The 24,362-nt window shown below is 45.9% G+C and overlaps 1 protein-coding gene across 4 annotated transcripts in view; it reads right to left on the bottom strand.

Annotated features, from left to right (window-relative positions):
• Positions 1-24,362, bottom strand: part of LOC130275406 (putative ferric-chelate reductase 1) — a 70,322-nt gene that overhangs the window by 29,768 nt on the left and 16,192 nt on the right. For all 4 annotated transcript variants that reach the window (XR_008844767.1, XM_056523321.1, XM_056523320.1 and 1 more), the window contains 3 exons: positions 14,853-14,916; positions 9,755-9,940; positions 6,407-6,505 (listed from right to left, as the gene is read on the bottom strand). Coding sequence is in view for 3 of the 4 variants with exons in the window: in XM_056523321.1 (XP_056379296.1) it covers positions 6,407-6,505; positions 9,755-9,940; positions 14,853-14,916 (349 nt within the window). In the remaining variant the exon portion in view is untranslated. The remainder of the gene's footprint in view (positions 1-6,406; positions 6,506-9,754; positions 9,941-14,852; positions 14,917-24,362) is intronic.

The following is a 24,362-nucleotide window of genomic DNA, read 5'->3' as shown; positions in this document are numbered from 1 at the left end:
GAGGCGTAGCGTGGGGGGTGCAGGGGGGGGGCGGCCGCACCGGGCGCAACATCTGGGGGGGGGGGGGGCGCGCTCGCACTAGCAGCTCTCTGCCCCTGCCTGGCTCACTCACTCTCTCTGCAGTGCTGGCTGTGCAAATCCGATCAGAGCCGCCGGGTCACCGCCCACTGTGGAGGCAGTGGCGGATCCAGGGGGGGGGGGGCAACGGGGCAATTGCCCCCCCGAGATTGTTGCTCCTCTTCCTGAACTATCGCATGGTGGAGCGGGAGCTGTCGGCTGTCCCGCTCCACCACCCCTTTCTCACGCCCGTCACCTTGCTATCACACACCGCGGCTGCTCCATTCCTGCAGTCAGTGAGAGCCAATCACGGCAGGACGGCGCGATGACATCACATCATCGCATTTTATTTTAATTACATCAGTATTTTCATAACAAACAATACATGTGCTTAGGGGGGTAAAGATTTCTTTAACTAATCTAGTGGAAGAGACTCGAGTGCTAAAATCCACGGGTTAGGGGGCACAAATTACTTGCCTTGCCCCGGGTGCTGACAACCCACGCTACGCCACTGGTCTAAGGGTAATACTGACTAGTGTTGAGCGGCATAGGCCATATTCGAATTCGCGAATATTCGCGAATATATGGACGAATATTCGTCATATATTCGCGAATATTCGCATAGCCGTTATAATCTCGTTTTATTTTCGCATATGCGAAGAATTCACGTATGCGAAAATTAACATGTGGAAATTAGCAGGTACAAAATTAACACGCGCGAAAATTCGCATATGCGAAAAGTAGCATATGCTAATTTTCGCATATGCGAAATTTTGCATGCCAGTCTCACACAGTAGTATTACAGCCTTCTTTACACCACACAAGCTGTAAGCAGAGAGGGGTGATCACTGTGTTGTGTACTGTGAAAAAAAAAAAATGAATATTTGTAATTACGAATATATAGCGCTATATTCGCGAAATTCGCGAATTCGCGAATATGCGATATGCGCAAATAATATTCGAATTGCGAATATTCGCAAGCAACACTACTACTGACCCTAGTAATCCCTGTTCGGGGAAATGTAGTCAAGTTACCCCTACTCCCACAGGGACTGTCGGAGCACTCCCCTTAAAATGGGCGACCCCTGAGCTGCCACTTGGTCTTGCCCTAGAATTCCCTTCAAACAAAGACACCCTTATTGTCACAATTGTCAAGGGTTGTGACAATAAGGGTATCATTGTTTGAAGGGAATTCTACGGCAAGACTTGTTTTTAGGGCGAGTGCTCCCACAGTGAATCTCCACGCTGGCTCTGCACAGCCATCCCCGATCCTTCACCCGGTATCGCCGCTCCCTGCAATCCGGCGCGGCCTCCCCGCCCGTGAGTAATAGGTTGTTAAAGGGGTATTCCAGGATTTTTTTTTTATTTGACTATGCTACAGGGGCTGTAAAGTTAGTGTAGTCCATAATATAGTGTCTGTACCTGTGTGTGACGGTTTTCTCACAATTCTTCTACAATTTTCCCCCAATGTTTATTTTTAACAGCATATAAAATGACTGTTGTCTCAGATTTTTTCCAGGTTGCAATGCGGCCGAGACCTGACATCACTAGTCAGCTGATGACAGGGAGCCTGTCTGCTTCAATGGGTGGAGGGATCGCTTGTTGGAAGAGAGATCAATTTGCAACTAATGCAACAGCTGTAGGCACCCTGATTGAAAACCACAGGTCTTTTGAATGGATGCAGCTCATTTATGTTTCAATGGGTGGGGTGGCTGATGTGTGGGAGGGAGGAAAATGGAATTATGGGATTTGTAGGCAAAAGAAGAAAACTCAAACAGGAAATACCAGTTCACAAAAAGCTACCCACAGTGTTATGGTAATCTCATGACATAGCCATTTAGCCCCAAGACAAGTGCAGATCCTTCCTAAGCATGTCCATTACTGTCTGCAAAGTACGTACTAAAATCACCTTATGGTGGAGAACCCCTTAAAGTTACATATCCGACTCAATGCCCCGGGTTTGCCAGATGGAATACACCATAGCTTCAATCTCCAATAAACTCCCATGGTTTCCATACACATGGTCAGAACACAAACCCCTAAACAGTTAAAGACCATCTATGGACGAAAACAACTTATCCCCTGTGGCCGAAAACAACTTATCCCCTATCCGTGTTTGATCGCGGGGGGTCCTGTACAATCGGCGTGTCGGCCGCAGCATGACGCTGCGACCAACACGCCTCCTCCATGTATTTCTATGGGAGAGGCAGCATTCGTGCCTCCCCGCCACTCCCATAGAAATGTATGGGGCATAACCATTGACCTCTCTAGGTCGACGCTACGCACATTAGTGCACTGAGCGCTAATGCGGAAGGCCCCGTTCAGGAGATCGCGGGGGTCCCAGCAGTCAGACCCCCGCGATCAAACACTTATCCCCTATCCTGTGGGCAGGGGATAAGTGTAATCACGCTGTAGTTGCCATTTAAGTAATAACATCACAATTGCAGCACAGTAATAGTATAAAACCTCCATTACTAAACTAAAGAGCCTGTTATGTTGTTTGTTTCCTTGATTCTAGGGCAATCAAAAAGTTAAAGCAAAACTACAAATCCCAGCATTCTAGGGCATTAAAAAGTTAAAGCAAAACTGCAAATCCCAGCATGCCCAGAGAGCCTTTGGCTAAACGTGCATGTCCTCACCCTTGATTCAGCGTTTTCCAACTAGTTTGCCTCCAGCTGTTGCAAAACTTCAACTCCCAGCATTCCCGGACAGCCAAAGGCTGTCTGGGCATGCTGGGAGTTGTAGTTTTGCAACAGCTGGGGGCACACTGGTTGGGACACACTGCCTTAAAGGGGTTATCCAGGAAAAAAAAACTTTAAATATCAAATGGCTCCAGAAAGTTAAACAGATTTGTAAATTACTTTTATTAAAAAATCTTAATCCTTTCAGTACTTATGAGCTTCTGAAGTTGAGTTGTTCTTTTCTGTCTAAGTGCTCTCTGATGACACCTGTCTCGGGAACCGCTCAGTTTAGAAGCAAATCCCCAAAGCAAACCTCTTCTAAACTGGGCGTTTCCCGAGACAGGTGTCATCAGAGAGCACTTAGACAGAAAAGAACAACCTTAACTTCCGAAGCTCATAAGTACCGAAAGGATTAAGATTTTTTAATAGAAGTAATTTACCAATCTGTTTAACTTTCTGGAGCCAGTTGATATATAAAAAAAAGTTTTTGCCTGGAATACCCCTTTAAAGGGGTACTCCCCTGAAAAACATTTTATTTTTTAAACAACTGGTTTTGTAAATTACTTCTATTGAAAAATCTTAATCCTTCCTAGCTGCTGTATACTACAGAGAAAGTTATTTTCTTTTTGAATTTCCCTTCTGTCTGACCTCAGTGCTCTCTGCTGACACCTCTGTCCGTTTTAGGAACTGTCCAGAGTAGGAGAGGTTTGCTATGGGGATTGGAGGGGCAAGCTGTGCATAACTAGCTTGCCCCCTGACTGGTGAGCAGTAAGAGGTTAAGAAATATACAGGCAAGGTTTTTAGCCCCCTCCCCCGCCTGTAAAACTTGCAAATGGCTACAGTGGTATGTCCCATGGGTGGGGGGGGAAGGAGTGCACCAATCAGGGGTTTAATAGTTTCCCGGGCTTTCAGAGGCCCTCCCCTGGGTATTTATAGCTGTGGTGCCTCCCTTCCCCCCTCAATCTGCCCAGGACCCGGAGTTTTGCCCTCCCTCCCTCCCTCCCTTTTTGTATCTCTGTTTGTTGTAAGTCACAGCTTGGCGGTAAGAAGACGGTGAAAGCGGGGTCAACCCGGGGTAGACCTCCACACAGGACGGTGTGGCAGCACCTCTCGGGTTGGTAAGAAGCCAATCGGTGTCTTTGTTACAGTTAAATTGTTATTTATATAAGTAATTTTATAAATAAAGCTGTGGCCGATCCCCACCCACGGAAAAGTTAAATTGTTGTTGTGTCAGTTATTATTTAAGTATTTATTGTAGTAAGGGGGAGGGGTAGTTATAGCCTGCTAGGAGCTAATTGTGTCTCAGCAGTCTTGATCCTGCTCTGGACAGTTCCTGACATGGACAGAGGTGTCAGCAGAGAGCACTGTGATCAGACAGAAAGGAAATTCAAAAAGAAAAGAACTTCCTCTGGAACATACAGCAGTTGATAAGTACTGGAAGGATTAAGATTTTTAATTAGAAGTAATTTACAAACCTGTTTAACTTTCTGGCACCAGTTGTTTTAAAAAAAATGTTTTCCAGTGGAGTAGCCCTTTAATGGCTCGTGTACAAGGCATTAAAGGGGTAGTCCAGTGGTGAAAAACTTATCCCCTATCCTAAGGATAGGGGATAAGTTTGAGATCGCGGGGGGTCCGACCGCTGGGGCCCCCTGCGATCTCTCTGTACGGGGCCCCGGCTCTCCAGCCAGATAGCGGGTGTCGACCTCCGCACGAAGCGGCGGCCGACACGCCCCCTCAATACATCTCTATGGCAGAGCCGGAGATTGCCGAAGGCCGCGCTTCGGCTCTGCCATAGAGTTGTATTGAGGGGGCGTGTCGGCCGCCGCTTCGTGCGGAGGTTGACACGCCCACTTCCCGCAGGCTGTCGGGGCTCCGTACAGGAGATCGCAGGGGGCCCCAGCGGTCGGACCCCCCGCGATCTGCAACTTATCCCCTATCCTTAGGATAGGGGATAAGTTTTTCACCACTGGACTACTCCTTTAATTTATAAGCTAAACATCTGCTGCTTCGGCATAAAATGTCTTTTAGAGCTCAATTGCAAAGGTGATTTGTGTTAATAATTAAAGGCCATGAGCATTTTTACAATAATTTTATTAAATAAAAAGCAAAGCTACCCCATTCACTTTCTATGGGAGATCCAAAGATAGCCAAGCACTGTTCTCCACCATCTTCAGAAGTCCCATACAGAGTGAATGGAGCAGCGGTCGAGCATGAGTACTACCACTCCCTTCACTCTGGGAATAAACAGCACCGTTCTTGTGATCAGTGGGGGTCTCAGAAGTTAGGTAACAATTTAATCATGGGGTAATCCCTTTTAAAACTACAAATAGACTCTGTGAGGGAGATTTATCAAAACCTGTCCAGAGGAAAAGTTGCCCAGTTGCCCATAGCAACCAATCAGATCGCTTCTTTCATTTTGCAGAGGCCTTTCCAAAAATGAAAGCAGCGATCTGATTGGTTGCTATGGGCAACTCAGCAACTTTTCCTCTGGACAGGTTTTGATAAATCTACCCCCCCTGTATGATTTGGGAGTTAAGTTGGTGTGGCCTAGTCGTTTAACCCTTAAGGTTACGTTCACACATACAGGATCCTGCGCAGATTTGATGCGCGGGATTTGTAACTGCAGATTAGAAGCGGTGCTCAGTCGTTTAGCTTCCACTGAAATCTTCAGCAGAAAATCCTGTGCACCAAATCTGCGTACGTGTGAACGTACCTCAATGGTCTATTCACACGTACAGTATTCTGCGCAGATTTAATGCGCAGGATTTCCTGCTGGAGATTTCTATGTAAACTGAATGGCTGAACACAGCTTGAAATCCTGCGCATCAAATCTATGCAGAATACTGAACGTGTGTCTTATATGTGTGAAAAGACCCTTAAAGGGGTATTCCAGGGGGAAAAAAATTCTATATATCAACTCGCCCCAGGAAATTAAACAGATTTGTATCCGCCTAGGGCAGATAGGCAAAAGGTAGGGACAGTGGCTGTGGGTGAGTTAGGGCCTCACTGTGAAGTAAACATAGGCCTCATCTTCCTGTGAAGTTAACAGTGACCTGAAAAAAAGTTTATGTCCCAAAGAGAGTAAAACATTGGACTCTCCTCAAATATGTCTCTTGATCGCTTTATTTTTGGGCTCGAAATTGCTGGTGAATTTGGGAGATACACTTTAAAGGGGTACTCCCGTGGAAAACTTTTTTTTTTTTTAAATCAACTGGTGCCAGAAAGTTAAACAGATTTGTAAATCACTTCTATTAAAAAAAAATCTTAATCCTTCCAGTACTTTTTAGGGGCTGTATACTAAACAGAAATCCAAAAAAGAAATGCATTTCCTCTGATGTCATGACCACAGTGCTCTCTGCTGACCTCTGCTGTCCATTTTAGGAACTGTCCAGAGCAGCATATGTTTGCTATGGGGATTTTGTCCTGCTCTGGACAGTTCCTAAAATGGACAGCAGAGGTCAGCAGAAGAGAGCACTGTGGTCATGACATCAGAGGAAATGCATTTCTTTTTTGGATTTCTCTTTAGGATAAAGCCCCTAAAAAGTACTGGAATTTTTTTTAATAGAAGTGATTTACAAATCTGTTTAACTTTCTGGCACCAGTTGATTTAAAAAAAAAAAAAGTTTTACACGGGAGTACTCCTTTAATACATTGTTCTACAAACTCACATTTGTGATTGTTGGAGCAACAGTTCCGGTGGTGTATCCTCTCTGAACAAAAATGTAACCTGAAGAGTTCTTGGTGCAAATATAAACATCATCGTTCCCCTGGAGAACACAAAAGGAAATGAAAATTATTTTAGAAGCGTTACTATTGTATTTTTTTTTATTTTTATATTTATTAATTTAAATAACAATTTCTTTTAATAAAACATAACAGAACAATTTTTTTTCGACCAATGCACAAATTCAGTATTTAAATAATTAAGGAACAAATGTGATGATTAACTATGCTTCAACATTAAAGGGGTACTCCGCTGCTCAGCGTTCGGAAGCCCATGACATCATAGCCCCGCCCCCTCCATGATGTCACACCCTGTCCCCTCAATGCAAGTCTATGAGAGGGGGCGTGACGGCTGTCACGCCCCCTCACATAGACTCGCATTGAGGGGGCGGGGTGTGACTTAATGAGGGGGCGGAGCCATGACGTCACGAGCTCCCGACACCGACTCCAGCGTTTGGAACAGTTTGTTCCAAATGCTGAGCAGCGGAGTACCCCTTTAATGTCCAACTCCTTCCAAAACCTGAATTTAGGAGTATATAGCTTATCAAAGAGGTTGTCCAGCAAAAATTATCTTTTTTTTTTAAATAGTAAATTTTTATTGAGAATACACAGTAATGTACATAACAGTAAATGAAAGCACGAGAAGGGAGTACAAATTCAAATTAGTCATGCAGGCAATGGAGACTCTAATATATATTAATGCACATGTCCGTTGTAAAAACAAAAAAGTAGGCACATGGCTTGACAATACATAAACTGGGAATGCATTTGGGTAATCCCTCCATTAATACAAATGAAGTGTAAGAAAAAAGACGGGAGAGAAAGGAGATTAGGAAAGTAGGGAGACTGAATAGAGGGAGAGAGAAAGAAAGGAAAAGAGGAGAAGATAAAGGAAAAAGACCAAGAAGGTGAAGAGGCAAAAACAAGGGCCTACCTTGCCGACACAAAGACCAACACTGGAGGCCACTCAAAATGGACTCAAAAGGGATGGAATGGCGGGGGCAGAAAATTGGTAAAGCAGCAAATTATGTCCAATCATTCCCCCAAGTGATAACTCTCAAACTCAGAAGAGGCCATGTAGGCCAACCAGGGGGCCCAGACACCCTGAAATGTATCGATTTGGCGTATCGAGTCCACCAGGAGCTCCTCCATATGGCAAACATGGGAAGCGTTACTATTGTATTATATAAGTAGTGTTGTAAATCATTGTGTGTTTGTTTCCCATACAGCCTTAACCCCTTCCTGCTATAGGACATATGTACACATCAAAATTGTCCATAGGTTTGGCAGAAGAACGTATGCATATGTCCAATTGAACCCAGAGCACAGAAGATCGACGGCGGGGCCTGGTTATCAATCATCAGGGATTCTGCCACAGCTGCCAAGACCGAGATCGTGCCAGACTCGGCAGCAATAACCCCATAGATGCTGTGGTCAGCACTGGCTATGGCTTTTATCGAATTGGCATGGGAAGTGGGCTCTCCCTGCTCCCATCGGTAACCCAATGATGTGATCACAGGGTCCCGATGGATGCCATGGTAGCAGGAGGCTGGCTAATGGCCCACTGTCATGCCCGCTCCCATAGACTTGCATTGAGGGGGTTCCAGCGGCTCCCACATTGAGGGGGTTCCAGCGGCTCCCACATTGAGGGGGTTCCAGCGGCTCAAGGGTTCGGAATAGTTTCTTCCAAACGTTGAGCAGTGGAGTACACCTTTAAAGGGTTAATATTCAAGCTTGTGATAAAAAAAAAAAAGATTCTTGTCATCCATATTTTCCTTGAGGTTTAATTGAATCCAGGAACTTTTGGTGCAACATAAATTATCTTGTACCCGTTTTTAGATCTGTGGCCTCACATACTCCTGCCTCTTAGCTCTATATACAGTTCTTTCCTCCTCATTGCATAGTTTATGCACTGATATGCATTATTAGCTGTGAGACTTTATATAGAAGAGGCTGCGTCTTTTCTAATCCTGTCCACTCAGCTTAATTTACCTCAATTGACTCCAATCAAGATGGAGAAACATCTCAGAGATGACCAAGAGAAAAGGGAAGCCCCTAAAGCTAGGTTTTAAAGGGGTACTCCGGTGGAAAACATTTTTTTTAAATCAAATGGTGCCAGAAACAGATTTCTAACTGACTTCTATTAAAAATCTTCAGCCTTCCAGTACTTTTTAGCAGCTGTATGCTACAGAGGAAATTATTTTCTTTTTTTTTAATTTATTTTTTGTCTTGTCCACAGTGCTCTCTGCTGACACCTGATGCCCATATCAGAAACTGTCCAGAGCAGGAGAAAATCCCCACAGCAGTGAGCACTGTGGACAAGACAAAAAAGAAATTCAAAATCAAAGAACTTCTTCTGTAGTATACAGCTACTAAGAAGTACTGGAAGGATAAATATTTTTTTTTATAGAAGTCATTTACAAATCTGTTTAACTTTCTGGCACCAGTTCATTTAAAAAAAATATTTCCACCGGAGTACCCCCTTTAAGGGGGAGATTTATCAAGACCTTTGCAGAGCAAAAGTTGACCAGTTTCCCATAACAACCGATCAGATCGCTTCTTTCATTTTTCAGAGGCCTTTTGAAAAATGATAGAAGCAATTTAATTGGTTGTTATGGGCAACTAGTCAACTTTTCCTTTGCACAAATTGTGATAAATCTCCCTGTGTGTTATAGCAAAGTGTCTGACTACGTATGTCAATATGAAATAAAAAAATTTCCTTTTCAATAAATTAGCAAAAAATTCAAAATTTTTCACATTCTCATTATGGGGTATTAGGTGCAAATTAATGAAGGAAAATTAGATTTTATTTTTATTTTTTTTAGCTATAGGAGCAACATAACAAAACGTGAAAAAAGTAAAAGGGTCAAAAGAATTTCAGATTGTATTGTATGTGGCAGTGCAGGGAGTTCAGAAGAAAGGCAAAAAACATTAAAGGCAACAAATATTTAATTTAAATTTTATAAAGTATCTTAAAGGGGTACTCCGCTGCTCAGAGTTTGGAACAAACTGTTCTGAACGCTGGAGCCGGCGTTGGGAGCTCGTGACATCATAGCCCCGCCCCCTCATGCTGTCACGCCCCGCCCCCTCAATGCAAGTCTATAGTAGGGGGACGAGCCGCCACGCCCCTTCCCATAGACTTGCATTGAGGGGACGGGGCGTGACATAATGAGGGGGCTGGGCTATGACTTAACAAGCTCCCGGCACCAGCTCTAGCATTCAGAACAATTTGTTCCAAATGCTGAGCAGCGGAGTACCCCTTTAAGGAAAAGAGATTTAAAATGTTATCTTACCATGCTTATATCATCAGAAAACCCAATGGCCACATATCCAACTGTGGGGGCGCTCATCTCAAACACGTATCCATTGCTTGTGGGAGCGGAGGACATGAAGTTACACGTGCTGTCAGTAGGACTACAGTTTGTTGGATCGTTGAGGCAAAACTTCTGAGACCCACATGTGGTGTCCGAAATCTGTAACTATAAGAATGAAAGGATAGGATGATTATCATCAGTCCCAGCACAGACTCTATGGTTGTGCATTCTTAAAATTCAAACACAAACACAACAATATAAAGCTGAACAATCAGTGTTCAACTTCCTGCTATGGACCATAGATGGTAGGAATGGAGCAGTCTGTGTGGAGGGGACATATGGAGCAGTCTGTGTAGAGGGGACATGTGGAGCAGTCAGTGTGGAGGGGACATATGGAGCAGTCTGTGTGGAGGGGACATATGGAGCAGTCTGTGTGGAGGGGACATGTGGAGCAGTCTGTGTAGAGGGGACATACGGAGCAGTCAGTGTGGAGGGGACATACGGAGCAGTCAGTGTGGAGGGGACATACGGAGCAGTCAGTGTGGAGGGGACATACGGAGCAGTCAGTGTGGAGGGGACATACGGAGCAGTCAGTGTGGAGGGGACATGTGGAGCAGTCTGTGTAGAGGGGGCATATGGAGCAGTCTGTGTGGAGGGGACATATGGAGCAGTCTGTGTGGAGGGGACATGTGGAGCAGTCTGTGTAGAGGGGGCATATGGAGCAGTCTGTGTGGAGGGGACATACGGAGCAGTCAGTGTGGAGGGGACATACGGAGCAGTCAGTGTGGAGGGGACATACGGAGCAGTCAGTGTGGAGGGGACATACGGAGCAGTCAGTATGGAGGGGATATATGGAGCAGTCAGTGTGGAGGGGACATACGGAGCAGTCTGTGTGGAGGGGACATGTGGAGCAGTCTGTGTAGAGGGGGCATATGGAACAGTGTGTGTGGAGGGGACATATGGAGCAGTCTGTGTGGAGGGGACATACGGAGCAGTCTGTGGGGAGGGGACATACGGACCAGTCAGTGTGGAGGGGACATAAGGAGCAGTCAGTGTGGAGGGGGCATACGGAGCAGTCTGTGTGGAGGGGACATACGGAGCAGTCAGTGTGGAGGGGACATATGGAGCAGTCTGTGTAGAGGGGGCATATGGAACAGTCTGTGTGGAGGGGACATACGGAGCAGTCAGTGTGGAGGGGACATACGGAGCAGTCAGTGTGGAGGGGACATACGGAGCAGTCAGTGTGGAGGGGACATACGGAGCAGTCTGTGTGGAGGGGACATACGGAGCAGTCTGTGTGGAGGGGACATATGGAGCAGTCAGTGTGGAGGGGACATACGGAGCAGTCTGAGCAAGAGCGGCATAAGGAGTAGTCTGCATGAAAGGGACATTGGGGCCAGTCTGTAAGAAGAGAAAGCATGGAAAGCAGTCTAAGGAGGACTAAAAAGCAGTCCTTGAGAGGGACATGAGGAGCAGTCTGTTTTAAAGGGTGGGGGCACGGTGCAGTCTACAAAAGATGGGGATATAGAGGGCAGTATGTGAAAAATGGGGCATGGGAGGCAGTCTGTGAGAGAGAAGGTGGCCTTGTTAAAAATGAAAGAAGCGATCTGATTGGTTGCTATGGGCAACTCAGCAACGTTTCCTCTTGACAGGTTTTCATAAATCTCCCCCCTAGGCTAAGATTCCACTTTGTGACCCAAAAAAACGCCAGAAAAAAAAACACCAGAAAAAATGCCACAGCATTTTTCCTGTGTTTGGCATTTTTCTCTTGCATTTTTTTCTGTCATTTTTTTGCCTTTGAGTGGAAATTGCATTTTGGCCCCTTTGAGGTTTTTTTCAAAAATTGTTGGGTGCCAAAGAAAAAAAAAAAAAGAAAAGAAAAAGATGCAGTAGTGATGGAAAAAAATATATGAAACAAAATTCATTTTTTTTATAACAAAATTCTTATGAATTTTTAAAACAGGGATCAATTTATGTGGGTAAGCAAGAACCTAAAAATGTAGGACAATAATAAAAATGTAGTATGTGTGTGTGTTTTTCACATTTTTTTCCTTTATTTTTAAAATTTTTAAGGTAGTACTACTACTTCCAGCATGGAATACACTGTTCCATGATGGGAGTAGTAGTACCTGTACTTCTGACACCCGTTGCGATCCTCCTGTATAATTTATAGATGTGGCCGGCGGCTCTTCTATGGTCCCCTGTACTGCCGTATATATATACACCTATATACCTATTCATATTTCCCACAGAGAGTTGTGATTGGCTGGAACCATCTGGCCAATCACAGGTCTCACTTTTACTTTTAGCTGCTGAGGAAAAGTCCTACGGAGGACTTGAAACGCGTCCAGCTTTCCCTTCTAAGTGCCACCCCATACAGCCAATATCCCAGAGGCAGAACCCTTCAATTTTTGGCGCATCAAACCTATGCGCAACGCTCCAGCCACGAGGATACGCCACACCGGGCTAATTATCAGAGCAGTTACAAGGATCGGATCCTCTACAATTTGCTGTATCTTTTGAGACAAGCTGTGTCTCTAACAGCCGACCATCATCTGTACTTCTACTCCCATCATGGAACAGTGTGTTCCATGCTGGAAGTGATAGTCCTACCAAAAAAATTTCAGAAAAAAAAAAGTGAAAAACACACACACACACTACATTTTTATTATTGTCGGCTACATTTTTAGTGCCCTGCCCGCACACATAAATTGATCCCTGTTTTAAAAAAATAATAAAAATTTCATTATAAAAAGGATACATTTCGTTAGATACAATTTTATCCATCACTACTGTATCTTTTTTATTTTAATTTTTTAATGATACCCTACGACATTTTATTAAAAAAGATATCTCCATCACTTTTTTGGATCGCTAAAGTCCCAAAAAAAATAAGAGTAAAAACCGCCTGCAAAAACCCCAAAGTTAAAACCCACATGTCATTTTTCTTGGCGTTTTTTTTACTCCCATAGATTTCGTTGGGAGAAAAACACCATAGGCTCAAAATGCTGCGACTTTGCAAAACCGCCAAAGAGCTGAAAAACACCAAAAAAAGAGTGAAAAAACACCAAAAGGATAAAAAAAAAAAAAAAAAAAAGGCCTAACTGAAAAACGCAAAGTGGAAAAATAATTTTGAGATTTCTCATTGATTTACAGATAACACCTGTCCGCAGCCATGGGGGCGTTTTGGCATTTTTTTTGTGAAGTAGAGAGGAGTCTGTGAAAGATGATAGGATGGGGAACAGTCAATGGGGGAGCATAGGGAATATTTTTTGGGAGAGGGGTATCATAGTGATTAGTCTAAGGCTGCGTTCACACGGCCGTCTGTCCCCATTTTTTTTTATCCCCGTTTTGTTTCCTTTTTTGCAGGCTGTAAACAGATTCAAAACTGTTTAAAAAAAAAATCCCATTCCTGTCAATGGGATTTTTTTTACAATTCGTTTGCACCCGTCTGAACTCATTTCCGTTTTTTTTTTTTACGGCAGGCAAAACGGCACATGCAGTATTTTTTATTCCATCCAAAAAAACGGAAGAAAAAACGGATACAGTAAATTTAACATTGAAGTCTATGGTAAACGGATGAGCCTTTCATTTTTTCAATGTGTTTTTTGATCCGTTTTTACTTTTGAGCATGCTCAGAACAAAAAAAAAATTTTTTTGGGTTTATTAACTGAACAAAAACGGATCCAAACAGATAACATCCGTTTGCATCCGTTATTGTCCATTTTTTTATAGTCCGTTTTTCATTTTGAAGGGATAAGAACGGGACGGGTCTAGACGGCCATAAGAACGCAGCCTAAGTAATAAGGAGGGGTCTGTGTGACAGGGCGCACACAGTCTTTATGGGGGGGGGCTGAACAGTCTGTTAGTTCTGGGCACCGGTTCATAGAAAGTATACTATGGAGTTGGAAAAAGTACAAACAAACACAACTAAACCAATAAGGGGCATTATGATAGATTAGAAGATTTTTTTTAGTTATGAAAATAGACTTTTAAGAAGAGACATGATCAACATCTCTGCTTTTTCATGTAAACCCCACTTAAAGGGGTACTACCGTGCTGACAACTTATCCCCTATCTAAAGGATAGGGGATAAGTTGCCTGATCGCGCGTGGTCCCGCCGCTGGTGAACCCTGGGAACTCACACGCAGCACCCTGCTCTCATCAGGCCCCGGAGCGAACATCCACTCCGGGTCTGATGACTGCCGATCACGGGGCTGGAGTATCGTGACGCCAATGCTCCGCCCCCATGTGACGTCATGCTCCGCCCCCTCAATGTAAGTCTATGGCAGGGGGCGAGACAGCTGTCCGCCCCCTGCCATAGACTTGCATTGAGGGGTGGAGCGTGACGTCACACGGGGGCGGAGCTGTGACGTCACGACCATTGGCCCCTTCATCAGACCCGGAGCGGATGTTCGCTCCGGGGCCTGATGAGAGTGGGGGGCTTCTTGTGAGATCGCGGGGGTCCCCAGCGGCGGGACCCTGCGCGATCAGGCAACTTATCCCCTATCCTTTAGATAGGGGATAAGTTGTCAGCACAGTAGTACCCCTTTAAAGTAAAAAAGAGGGCTTCCTCCACCTGGAGGAAAAAGGTTAGTTTCACGAAGCGACAAGCCATAAGAACTGAATATCTGTGGAATAGACACCTCAGGAGAGGAGAGCTTCAAAAAAGTATTAGACGCAATCTTTGAATAAAATAATGTTAAAGGGGTACTCCGCTGCTCAGGGTTTGGAAAAAACGATTCCGAACGCTGGAGGCAGCACCGAGAGCTCGAGACATCATAGCCCCGCCCCCACATGACATGGTTCTCGCCCCCTCCCATAGACTTGTATTGAGGGGGTGGGGCTTGATGTGCGGACGGGAACAGTTTGTTTCAAACCCTGAGCAGCGGAGTACCCGTTTAATGGTTATGTAGAATGGCAATATCAATAGTTCCCCAATAGTTCTATTCAGTCTCTTTGTGACTTTCTGAACATTGTTGAGCAGTGGACTTAGCTATGTAGTGAAGTGAAACTCTTTCTCACACCCTAATAAAAACCATATGCTCATAGTTTTGGTCACCATTTTTAGACTTACTGCTTCTATGATCTCGCTCAGCACTCCAGTCCAGAAGGTGCTATAATTGTTCAACACTGTGGCTCTGAAAATCAAGGGAATAGTACAATTACAGCTCCACAAGAACAATAAACAAGTATAATAATAACTAAAGTACAGTGGTCCCTTAAGTTACAATAATAATTGGTTCCAGGACGACCATTGTATGGTGAAACCATTGTATGTTGGGACCATAACTGTCACGATGCCGGCTGGCAGGTAGTGGACCCTCTGTGCCAGAGAGGGATTGGCGTGGACCGTGCTAGTGGACCGGTTCTAAGCCACTACTGGTTTTCACCAGAGCCCGCCGCAAAGCGGGATGGTCTTGCTGCGGCGGTAGTGACCAGGTCGTATCCACTAGCAACGGCTCACCTCTCTGGCTGCTGAAGATAGGCGCGGTACAAGGGAGTAGGCAGAAGCAAGGTCGGACGTAGCAGAAGGTCGGGGCAGGCAGCAAGGATCGTAGTCAGGGGCAACGGCAGAAGGTCTGGAAACACTGGCAAGGGACACACAAGGAACGCTTTCACTGGCACTAAGGCAACAAGATCCGGCAAGGGAGTGCAAGGGAAGTGAGGTAATATAGGGAGTGCACAGGTGATAACTCTAATTGGAACCACTGCGCCAATCAGCGGCGCAGTGGCCCTTTAAATCGCAGAGACCCGGCGCGCGCGCGCCCTAGGGAGCGGGGCCGCGCGCGCCGGGACAGAACAGACGGGGAGCGAGTCAGGTAGGAGAGCCGGGGTGCGCATCGCGAGCGGGCGCTACCCGCATCGCGAATCGCATCCCGGCTAGCAGCAGGATCGCAGCGCCCCGGGTCAGAGGACGTGACCGGGGCGCTGCAGCGGAGGAGGTGAAGCGAGCGCTCCGGGGAGGAGCGGGAACCCGGAGCGCTCGGCGTAACAGTACCCCCCCCCCTTGGGTCTCCCCCTCTTCTTGGAGCCTGAGAACCTGAGGAGCAGACTTTTGTCAAGGATGTTGTCCTCAGGTTCCCAGGATCTCTCTTCAGGACCACAACCCTCCCAGTCTACTAAAAAAAAATTTTTTCCTCTGACCTTTTTGGCAGCCAAAATCTCCTTGACCGAGAAGACGTCCGAGGAGCCGGAAACAGGAGTGGGAGGAACAGATTTGGGAGAAAAACGGTTGAGGATGAGTGGTTTGAGAAGAGAGACGTGAAAGGCATTAGGGATACGAAGAGAAGGAGGAAGAAGAAGTTTATAAGAGACAGGATTAATTTGACACAGAATTTTGAAAGGACCAAGATAGCGTGGTCCCAACTTGTAGCTAGGGACACGGAAGCGGACATATTTAGCGGAGAGCCATACCTTGTCTCCAGGGGAAAAAACGGGGGGAGCTCTTCTTTTCTTATCCGCGAACCCCTTCATGCGTGAAGAAGCCTGTAAGAGAGAATCCTGGGTCTCTCTCCATATAATGGAAAGGTCACGAGAAATTTCATCCACAGCGGGCAGACCAGAGGGCAAGGGGGTAGGGAGGGGGGGAAGAGGGTGACGGCCGTACACCACGAAAAATGGGGATTTGGAGGAAGATTCAGAGACCCTGAAGTTATACGAGAATTCGGCCCATGGAAGGAGATCTGCCCAGTCATCCTGGCGGGAGGAAACAAAATGTCGCAAATAATCACCCAGGATCTGGTTAATTCTTTCTACTTGTCCATTGGACTGGGGATGATATGCAGAGGAAAAATTTAATTTAATCTTGAGTTGTTTACAGAGAGCTCTCCAGAATTTAGACACGAATTGGACCCCTCTATCCGAGACAATCTGCGTAGGCAACCCGTGAAGGCGAAAAATGTGTACAAAAAATTGTTTAGCCAACTGAGGCGCAGAAGGAAGACCAGGAAGAGGAATGAAATGTGCCATTTTGGAGAATCGATCAACGACCACCCAAATAACGGTGTTGCCACGGGAAGGGGGTAAATCAGTAATAAAATCCATACCAATCAGAGACCAAGGCTGTTCGGGGACAGGCAGAGGATGAAGAAAACCAGCGGGCTTCTGGCGAGGAGTCTTATCCCGGGCACAGATAGTGCAGGCTCGCACAAAGTCCCCAACATCCGTCTCCAGAGTCGGCCACCAATAGAAGCGGGAGATGAGTTGCACAGATTTCTTGATGCCCGCATGACCTGCGAGATGGGAGGAGTGACCCCATTTGAGGATTCCGAGGCGTTGGCGTGGAGAAACAAAGGTCTTTCCTGGAGGAGTCTGTCTGATGGAGGCAGGAGAAGTGGAGATCAGGCAGTCAGGTGGAATGATGTGTTGCGGAGGGAGATCAACTTCTGAGGCATCCGAGGAACGAGAGAGAGCATCGGCTCTAATGTTCTTATCGGCAGGACGAAAGTGAATCTCAAAATTAAATCGGGCAAAGAACAGAGACCACCGGGCCTGGCGAGGATTCAGCCGTTGGGCCGACTGGAGGTAGGAGAGGTTCTTGTGGTCGGTGTAGATAATAACAGGAAATCTTGATCCCTCCAGCAGATGCCTCCATTCCTCAAGTGCTAATTTAATGGCTAGAAGCTCTCGATCCCCGATGGAGTAGTTCCTCTCCGCTGGAGAGAAGGTCTTAGAGAAAAAACCACAAGTGACAGCATGCCCGGAAGGATTTTTTTGTAGAAGAACAGCTCCAGCTCCTACTGAGGAGGCATCAACCTCCAATAGGAAGGGTTTGGAAGGGTCAGGTCTGGAGAGCACGGGAGCCGAAGAAAAGGCAGACTTGAGTTGTTTAAAGGAGTCCTCTGCTTGAGGAGGCCAGGACTTGGGATCAGCATTTTTCTTGGTTAAAGCCACGATAGGAGCCACAATGGTAGAAAAATGTGGAATAAATTGCCTGTAATAATTGGCGAACCCCAAAAAGCGTTGGATAGCACGGAGTCCGGAGGGGCGTGGCCAATTTAAGACGGCAGAGAGTTTGTCTGGATCCATCTGTAGTCCCTGGCCAGAGACCAAATATCCTAGAAAAGGAAGAGATTGGCATTCAAACAGACATTTCTCAATTTTGGCATAGAGTTGGTTGTCACGAAGTCTCTGAAGAACCATACGGACATGCCGGCGGTGTTCCTCTAGATTGGCAGAAAAAATTAGGATATCGTCCAGATATACCACAACACAGGAGTATAATAGATCACGAAAAATTTCATTGACAAAGTCTTGGAAGACGGCAGGGGCATTGCACAGTCCAAAGGGCATGACCAGATACTCAAAGTGTCCATCTCTGGTGTTAAATGCCGTTTTCCACTCGTCCCCCTCTCTGATGCGGATGAGGTTATAGGCGCCTCTTAAGTCCAATTTAGTGAAGATGTGGGCACCTTGGAGGCGATCAAAGAGTTCAGAGATGAGGGGTAAGGGGTAGCGGTTCTTAAGCGTGATTTTATTAAGACCGCGGTAGTCAATGCAAGGACGTAGGGAGCCATCTTTTTTGGAGACAAAGAAAAATCCGGCTCCGGCAGGAGAGGAGGATTTACGGATAAAGCCCCTTTTTAGATTCTCCTGGACGTATTCGGACATGGCAAGAGTCTCTGGGGCAGAGAGAGGATAAATTCTGCCCCGGGGTGGAGTAGTACCCGGGAGGAGGTCGATAGGGCAATCATAAGGCCTGTGAGGAGGTAGAGTCTCAGCTTGTTTTTTGCAGAAAACATCCGCGAAGTCCATATAGGCCTTAGGGAGACCGGTTACTGGAGGAACCACAGAGTTACGGCAAGGGTTACTGGGAACCGGTTTTAGACAGTTCTTGGAACAAGAGGACCCCCAACTCTTGATCTCCCCAGTGGACCAATCCAGGGTTGGGGAATGAAGTTGAAGCCAGGGAAGTCCAAGGAGAATCTCCGAGGTGCAATTGGGGAGGACCAAAAGTTCAATCCTCTCATGATGAGATCCGATGCTCATAAGAAGGGGCTCCGTGCGGAAACGTATGGTACAGTCCAATCTTTCATTATTTACACAATTGATGTAGAGGGGTCTGGCGAGACTGGTCACTGGGATGTTGAACCTGTTGACGAGAGAGGCCAAAATAAAATTTCCTGCAGAACCAGAGTCCAAGAAGGCCACTGTAGAGAAGGAGAAGGCAGAAGCAGACATCCGCACAGGCACAGTAAGACGTGGAGAAGCAGAGTAGACATCAAGGACTGTCTCACCTTTGTGCGGAGTCAGCGTACGTCTTTCCAGGCGGGGAGGACGGATAGGACAATCCCTCAGGAAGTGTTCGGTACTAGCACAGTACAGGCAGAGGTTCTCCATACGGCGTCGTGTCCTCTCTTGAGGTGTCAGGCGAGACCGGTCGACCTGCATAGCCTCCACGGCGGGAGGCACAGGAACAGATTGCAGGGGACCAGAGGAGAGAGGAGCCGAGGAGACGAAACGCCTCGTGCGAACAGAGTCCATATCTTGGCGGAGTTCCTGACGCCTTTCAGAAAAACGCATGTCAATGCGAGTGGCTAGGTGAATAAGTTCATGTAGATTAGCAGGAATTTCTCGTGCGGCCAGAACATCTTTAATGTTGCTGGATAGGCCTTTTTTGAAGGTCGCGCAGAGGGCCTCATTATTCCAGGACAATTCTGAAGCAAGTGTACGGAATTGTACGGCATACTCGCCAACGGAAGAATTACCCTGGACCAGGTTCAACAGGGCAGTCTCAGCAGAAGAGGCTCGGGCAGGTTCCTCAAAGACACTTCGGATTTCCGAGAAGAAGGAGTGTACAGAGGCAGTGACGGGGTCATTGCGGTCCCAGAGCGGTGTGGCCCATGACAGGGCTTTTCCGGACAGAAGACTGACTACGAAAGCCACCTTAGACCTTTCAGTGGGAAACAGGTCCGACATCATCTCCAGATGCAGGGAACATTGGGAAAGGAAGCCACGGCAAAACTTAGAGTCCCCATCAAACTTATCCGGCAAGGATAAGCGTATCCCAGGAGCGGCCACTCGCTGCGGAGGAGGTGCAGGAGCTGGCGGAGGAGATGACTGCTGAAGCTGTGGTAGCAACTGTTGTAGCATAACGGTCAGTTGAGACAGCTGTTGGCCTTGTTGCGCAATCTGTTGTGACTGCTGGGCGACCACCGTGGTGAGGTCAGCGACAACTGGCAGAGGAACTTCAGCGGGATCCATGGCCGGATCTACTGTCACGATGCCGGCTGGCAGGTAGTGGACCCTCTGTGCCAGAGAGGGATTGGCGTGGACCGTGCTAGTGGACCGGTTCTAAGCCACTACTGGTTTTCACCAGAGCCCGCCGCAAAGCGGGATGGTCTTGCTGCGGCGGTAGTGACCAGGTCGTATCCACTAGCAACGGCTCACCTCTCTGGCTGCTGAAGATAGGCGCGGTACAAGGGAGTAGGCAGAAGCAAGGTCGGACGTAGCAGAAGGTCGGGGCAGGCAGCAAGGATCGTAGTCAGGGGCAACGGCAGAAGGTCTGGAAACACTGGCAAGGGACACACAAGGAACGCTTTCACTGGCACTAAGGCAACAAGATCCGGCAAGGGAGTGCAAGGGAAGTGAGGTAATATAGGGAGTGCACAGGTGATAACTCTAATTGGAACCACTGCGCCAATCAGCGGCGCAGTGGCCCTTTAAATCGCAGAGACCCGGCGCGCGCGCGCCCTAGGGAGCGGGGCCGCGCGCGCCGGGACAGAACAGACGGGGAGCGAGTCAGGTAGGAGAGCCGGGGTGCGCATCGCGAGCGGGCGCTACCCGCATCGCGAATCGCATCCCGGCTAGCAGCAGGATCGCAGCGCCCCGGGTCAGAGGACGTGACCGGGGCGCTGCAGCGGAGGAGGTGAAGCGAGCGCTCCGGGGAGGAGCGGGAACCCGGAGCGCTCGGCGTAACAATAACTCTATGGAAACCTGGTAATTGGTTCTGAAGCCCCAAAATGTCATCCAAAAATAGGAAAAAGTGAAGATTAAAGAAGAATAAGTAGATAACTAATATAGATAAAGCAAATCCTTATATATAAAAGTAATGAAGATCTGCTGGGAGCTGTAATCACTGTCTATGTAGAGGACAGGAGCTTCTTCAGGGTCCTGTACAGTACACAGTGTCCTAAAAAAGTAACATGGAGCCGCACTCACCTGGTGTCCAAAGGAGCAGCTAACCCTGGTACAGGTAAAGAGTACAGAACATGTAATACCTCCCTGTACTGTAGAGGGCGCTACCAGACACCAGTCAGTGCATGCACTTCAGTAATACAGGTAAAGAGTACAGAACATGTAATACCTCCCTGTACTGTAGAGGGCGCTACCAGACACCAGTCAGTGCATACACTTCAGTAATACAGGTAAAGAGTAGTACAGAACATGTAATACCTCCCTGTACTGTAGGGGGCGCTACCATACAGCAGTCAGTGCATACACTTCAGTAATACAGGTAAAGAGTAGTATAGAACATGTAATACCTCCCTGTACTGTAGGGAGTGCTACCAGACACCAGTCAGTGCATACTCTTCAGTAATACAGGTGTTTTACCAGTAAAATGCCCAATCTAATTGGTCAGTTCTTCCAGCCATTGACATGTTTCGCAGATCTGGACTGTCTGTACACTGTATGTTGAGTCTGGTTTCAAGTTACAATGGTCCAGAAAAGACAATTGTATGTTGAAACTATTGTATGTTGAAGCCATTGTAAGTTGAGGGATCACTGTATTATTAAAAGTATAATATGTGACGTCCGACCTCTGGGACATACACCATAATTGAGAATGAAGTGGTCCACATCCCAGTTCCCAGGTAGAGAGTTTTGACGTGCAGTCACACTTCAAATACTAGACTATAAGATACAACCAAATGTTCATATTCGTTCCCAGTAGTCCTATCTATTTCAATTGATGCCTCGCTGAGAAAAGAGGCTTACAGCTCCTAATTAAGTTTCTATATATAAATGTATACACATGCAGTATTTTTTCTGATTGTATAGTAACATATAGATTAGCCTAAAGAGATGTCAAAATCTCTGCCGACTAGATTCCAGGTCTACCATATTGTATCTGACAATTATGACAAGTAGGGAGAAGTGCAGACCTTACTTGCCCCAATTACTGTCCCTTCTGACTTTTACGATGAACCCTAAATGGCAGCTACCAACCGGGCAACGGTCCCTAGACTCGCCATGTACAGGGTGTAAATGAGAGTCAGACAGGCCAGGTCAGTAACTCTTATACATTACAGGAACCAAATCAGAATCAATGCGGTACAAAATCAGTTGGCACAAGAGTAGTCAGGGTACAGACAAAGGATCTGGATCTGTGCTGAGCAGGACTGATCATCAGGCAAGTCCTTTACATACTAGTGATGTTTCTCTTTGAGCAGAACACCAACCTGGCATGCAATAATCCACTGGGAAAAATAAATAAGTAGCTCTTCTTCAGAGGAAAGTGGGCTTGATTTTTTTGCCACCTGTTGGACAAAGCCACCCTGCAAGTCAATGCTCAAACCTTGAAACATTAATTAGAATAAGCAGCCAAGCCGTAACCTCTTTTCTCCAAGAGGCCTCATGCACACAACCTTTTTTCAAGCTGTATGAAGCCGTTATATGGCACCCAGTCTGTGGGTTCTCCTTCTACGACTATAAGCTTCAGATTTCATACTGAGGCATAGGTTAATGCAAAACAGAAATTGTACTCTTATCTGACATTTTATTACCCCTTAACGACAATGGATGTATATTCACGTCCATTGCCATCTACCGTTATGTGAAGCGCACTCAGGAGCTGAGCGTGCTTCATACCCGGTTGGTTCCGGTTGCTATCAGCAACCAGGACCTGCGGCTAATACCGGACATTGCCGATTGGGCTTATATCCAGTATTAACCCTGGGAGAAGACACATGCCGGTTAGCTCAGTGGGCAGTTTGGGACTGCCGTGGTGAAACTGCGGCATCCTGAACAGCTGAGAGGACGACGGGAGGGCCCTTATCTGCCTCCTCGCCGTCCGATCTGTGCCTTGATGATCCAGCCAGGCTCTGCCGGCTGGAGCAATCGAGCACAGATAACACTGATCTATGCTATGCTATGGCATAGCATTGTTCAGTGTATACAATCTAAGGATTCCATGTAATAGTCCCCTATGGGGATTAAAACAAAGTGTAAAAAAAAGTTAAAAATGAAAAATAAAGTTAATAAAAGTGATTTAACCCCTTCCCTAATAAAAGTTTGAATCACCCCTCTTTTCCAATGAAAAAAAAAAATGTAAACAAAAATAAACATAAACATATGTGGTACCATTGCATGTTAATTTAACCGGATGTTCAATAGCGTACACATAAAAAAATTCCAAAGTCCAAAATTGCGTATTTTTGGTCACTTTCTATACCCTAAAAATTTTTCGAAAAAGCGATCAAAAAGTACCATCAAATCATGGTACCGATAAAAATTTCAGATCACGGCGCAAAAAAAATTAGCCCTCATACCACCCAGTATGCGGAAAAATAAAAAAGTTATAGGGGTCAGAAGATGACAATTTTAAACATACACATTTTGGTGCATGAAGTTATTTTTTTAAGTAGTAAAATTAAATTAAAAAAACGAAATTAATTAGATATCCTTGTTACTGTAGAAACCTATATAATAAAGATATTGTGTCATTTTTACCGAAAAGTGCGCTTGCGTAGAATCGGAAGCCCCCAAAAGTTACAAAATGGTGTTTGTTTTTTTTCCAGTTATGCCCCACAAATATATTTTTTTCTGGTTTCTCCGTAGATTTTGTGGTGAAATACAAAGTACATGCCAATACAAAGTACAATTGGTGGTGCAAAAAAAAAAAACAAGCCCTCATATGGGTCTGTAGGTGCAAAATTGAAAGCGTACTGATTTTTAGAAGGTGAGGGGGAAAATACGAAAGTGCAAAAATGAAAAAAACCTGTGGTCCTTAAGGGGTTAAAATCGTCACAGAGGTCACTTAGAAAAAGTGACCCCCCATTAGAAGACTATTAAGGAATATTTGTGCCGCTCCCAGTCTGGTGATTACTTTGTTTTGGTCTTGACATAAGTAATGGGAGGCCATAAGGTTATCACAAAAGAAATATTTGCAGCTTCCGGAGAGTTCTATAACCTAAGCTAAACAGACTTTGTTCTCCGTCTACTTATATACAGGGTAGTTCTGCAATGTATTCAATGACGCTTCTTTTTATTTCCATTTCGTCAGTGCAGAAATGATAAAACACCCTACTTTACAAAAAAAAAAGATTCAACGCAATTAACAAAACAAAGCTTTTATATGCTTAAAGGGGTACTCCGGTGGAAAACTTAAAAAAAATTAAATAAAATAAAAATCTTAATCCTTCCAGTACATTTTAGCTGCTGAAAACTGAGGAAATGGTTTTCTTTTTGGAACACAGAGCTCTCTGCTGACATCATGACCACAGTGCTCTCTGCTGACATCTCTGTCCATTTTGAGAACTGTCCAGAGTAGGAGAAAATCCCCGTAGCAAACATATGCTGCTCCGGACAGTTCCTAAAATGGACAGAGAGGTCAGCAGAGAGCACTGTGCTAATGACGTCAGCA

This window comes from Hyla sarda, chromosome 6 (genome assembly GCF_029499605.1).
Source record: "Hyla sarda isolate aHylSar1 chromosome 6, aHylSar1.hap1, whole genome shotgun sequence".
NCBI classification, from domain to species: Eukaryota; Metazoa; Chordata; class Amphibia; order Anura; family Hylidae; genus Hyla; species Hyla sarda.
Note: the sequence above shows the minus strand (reverse complement) of the source record. Positions and strands in the feature narration are given on the sequence as shown.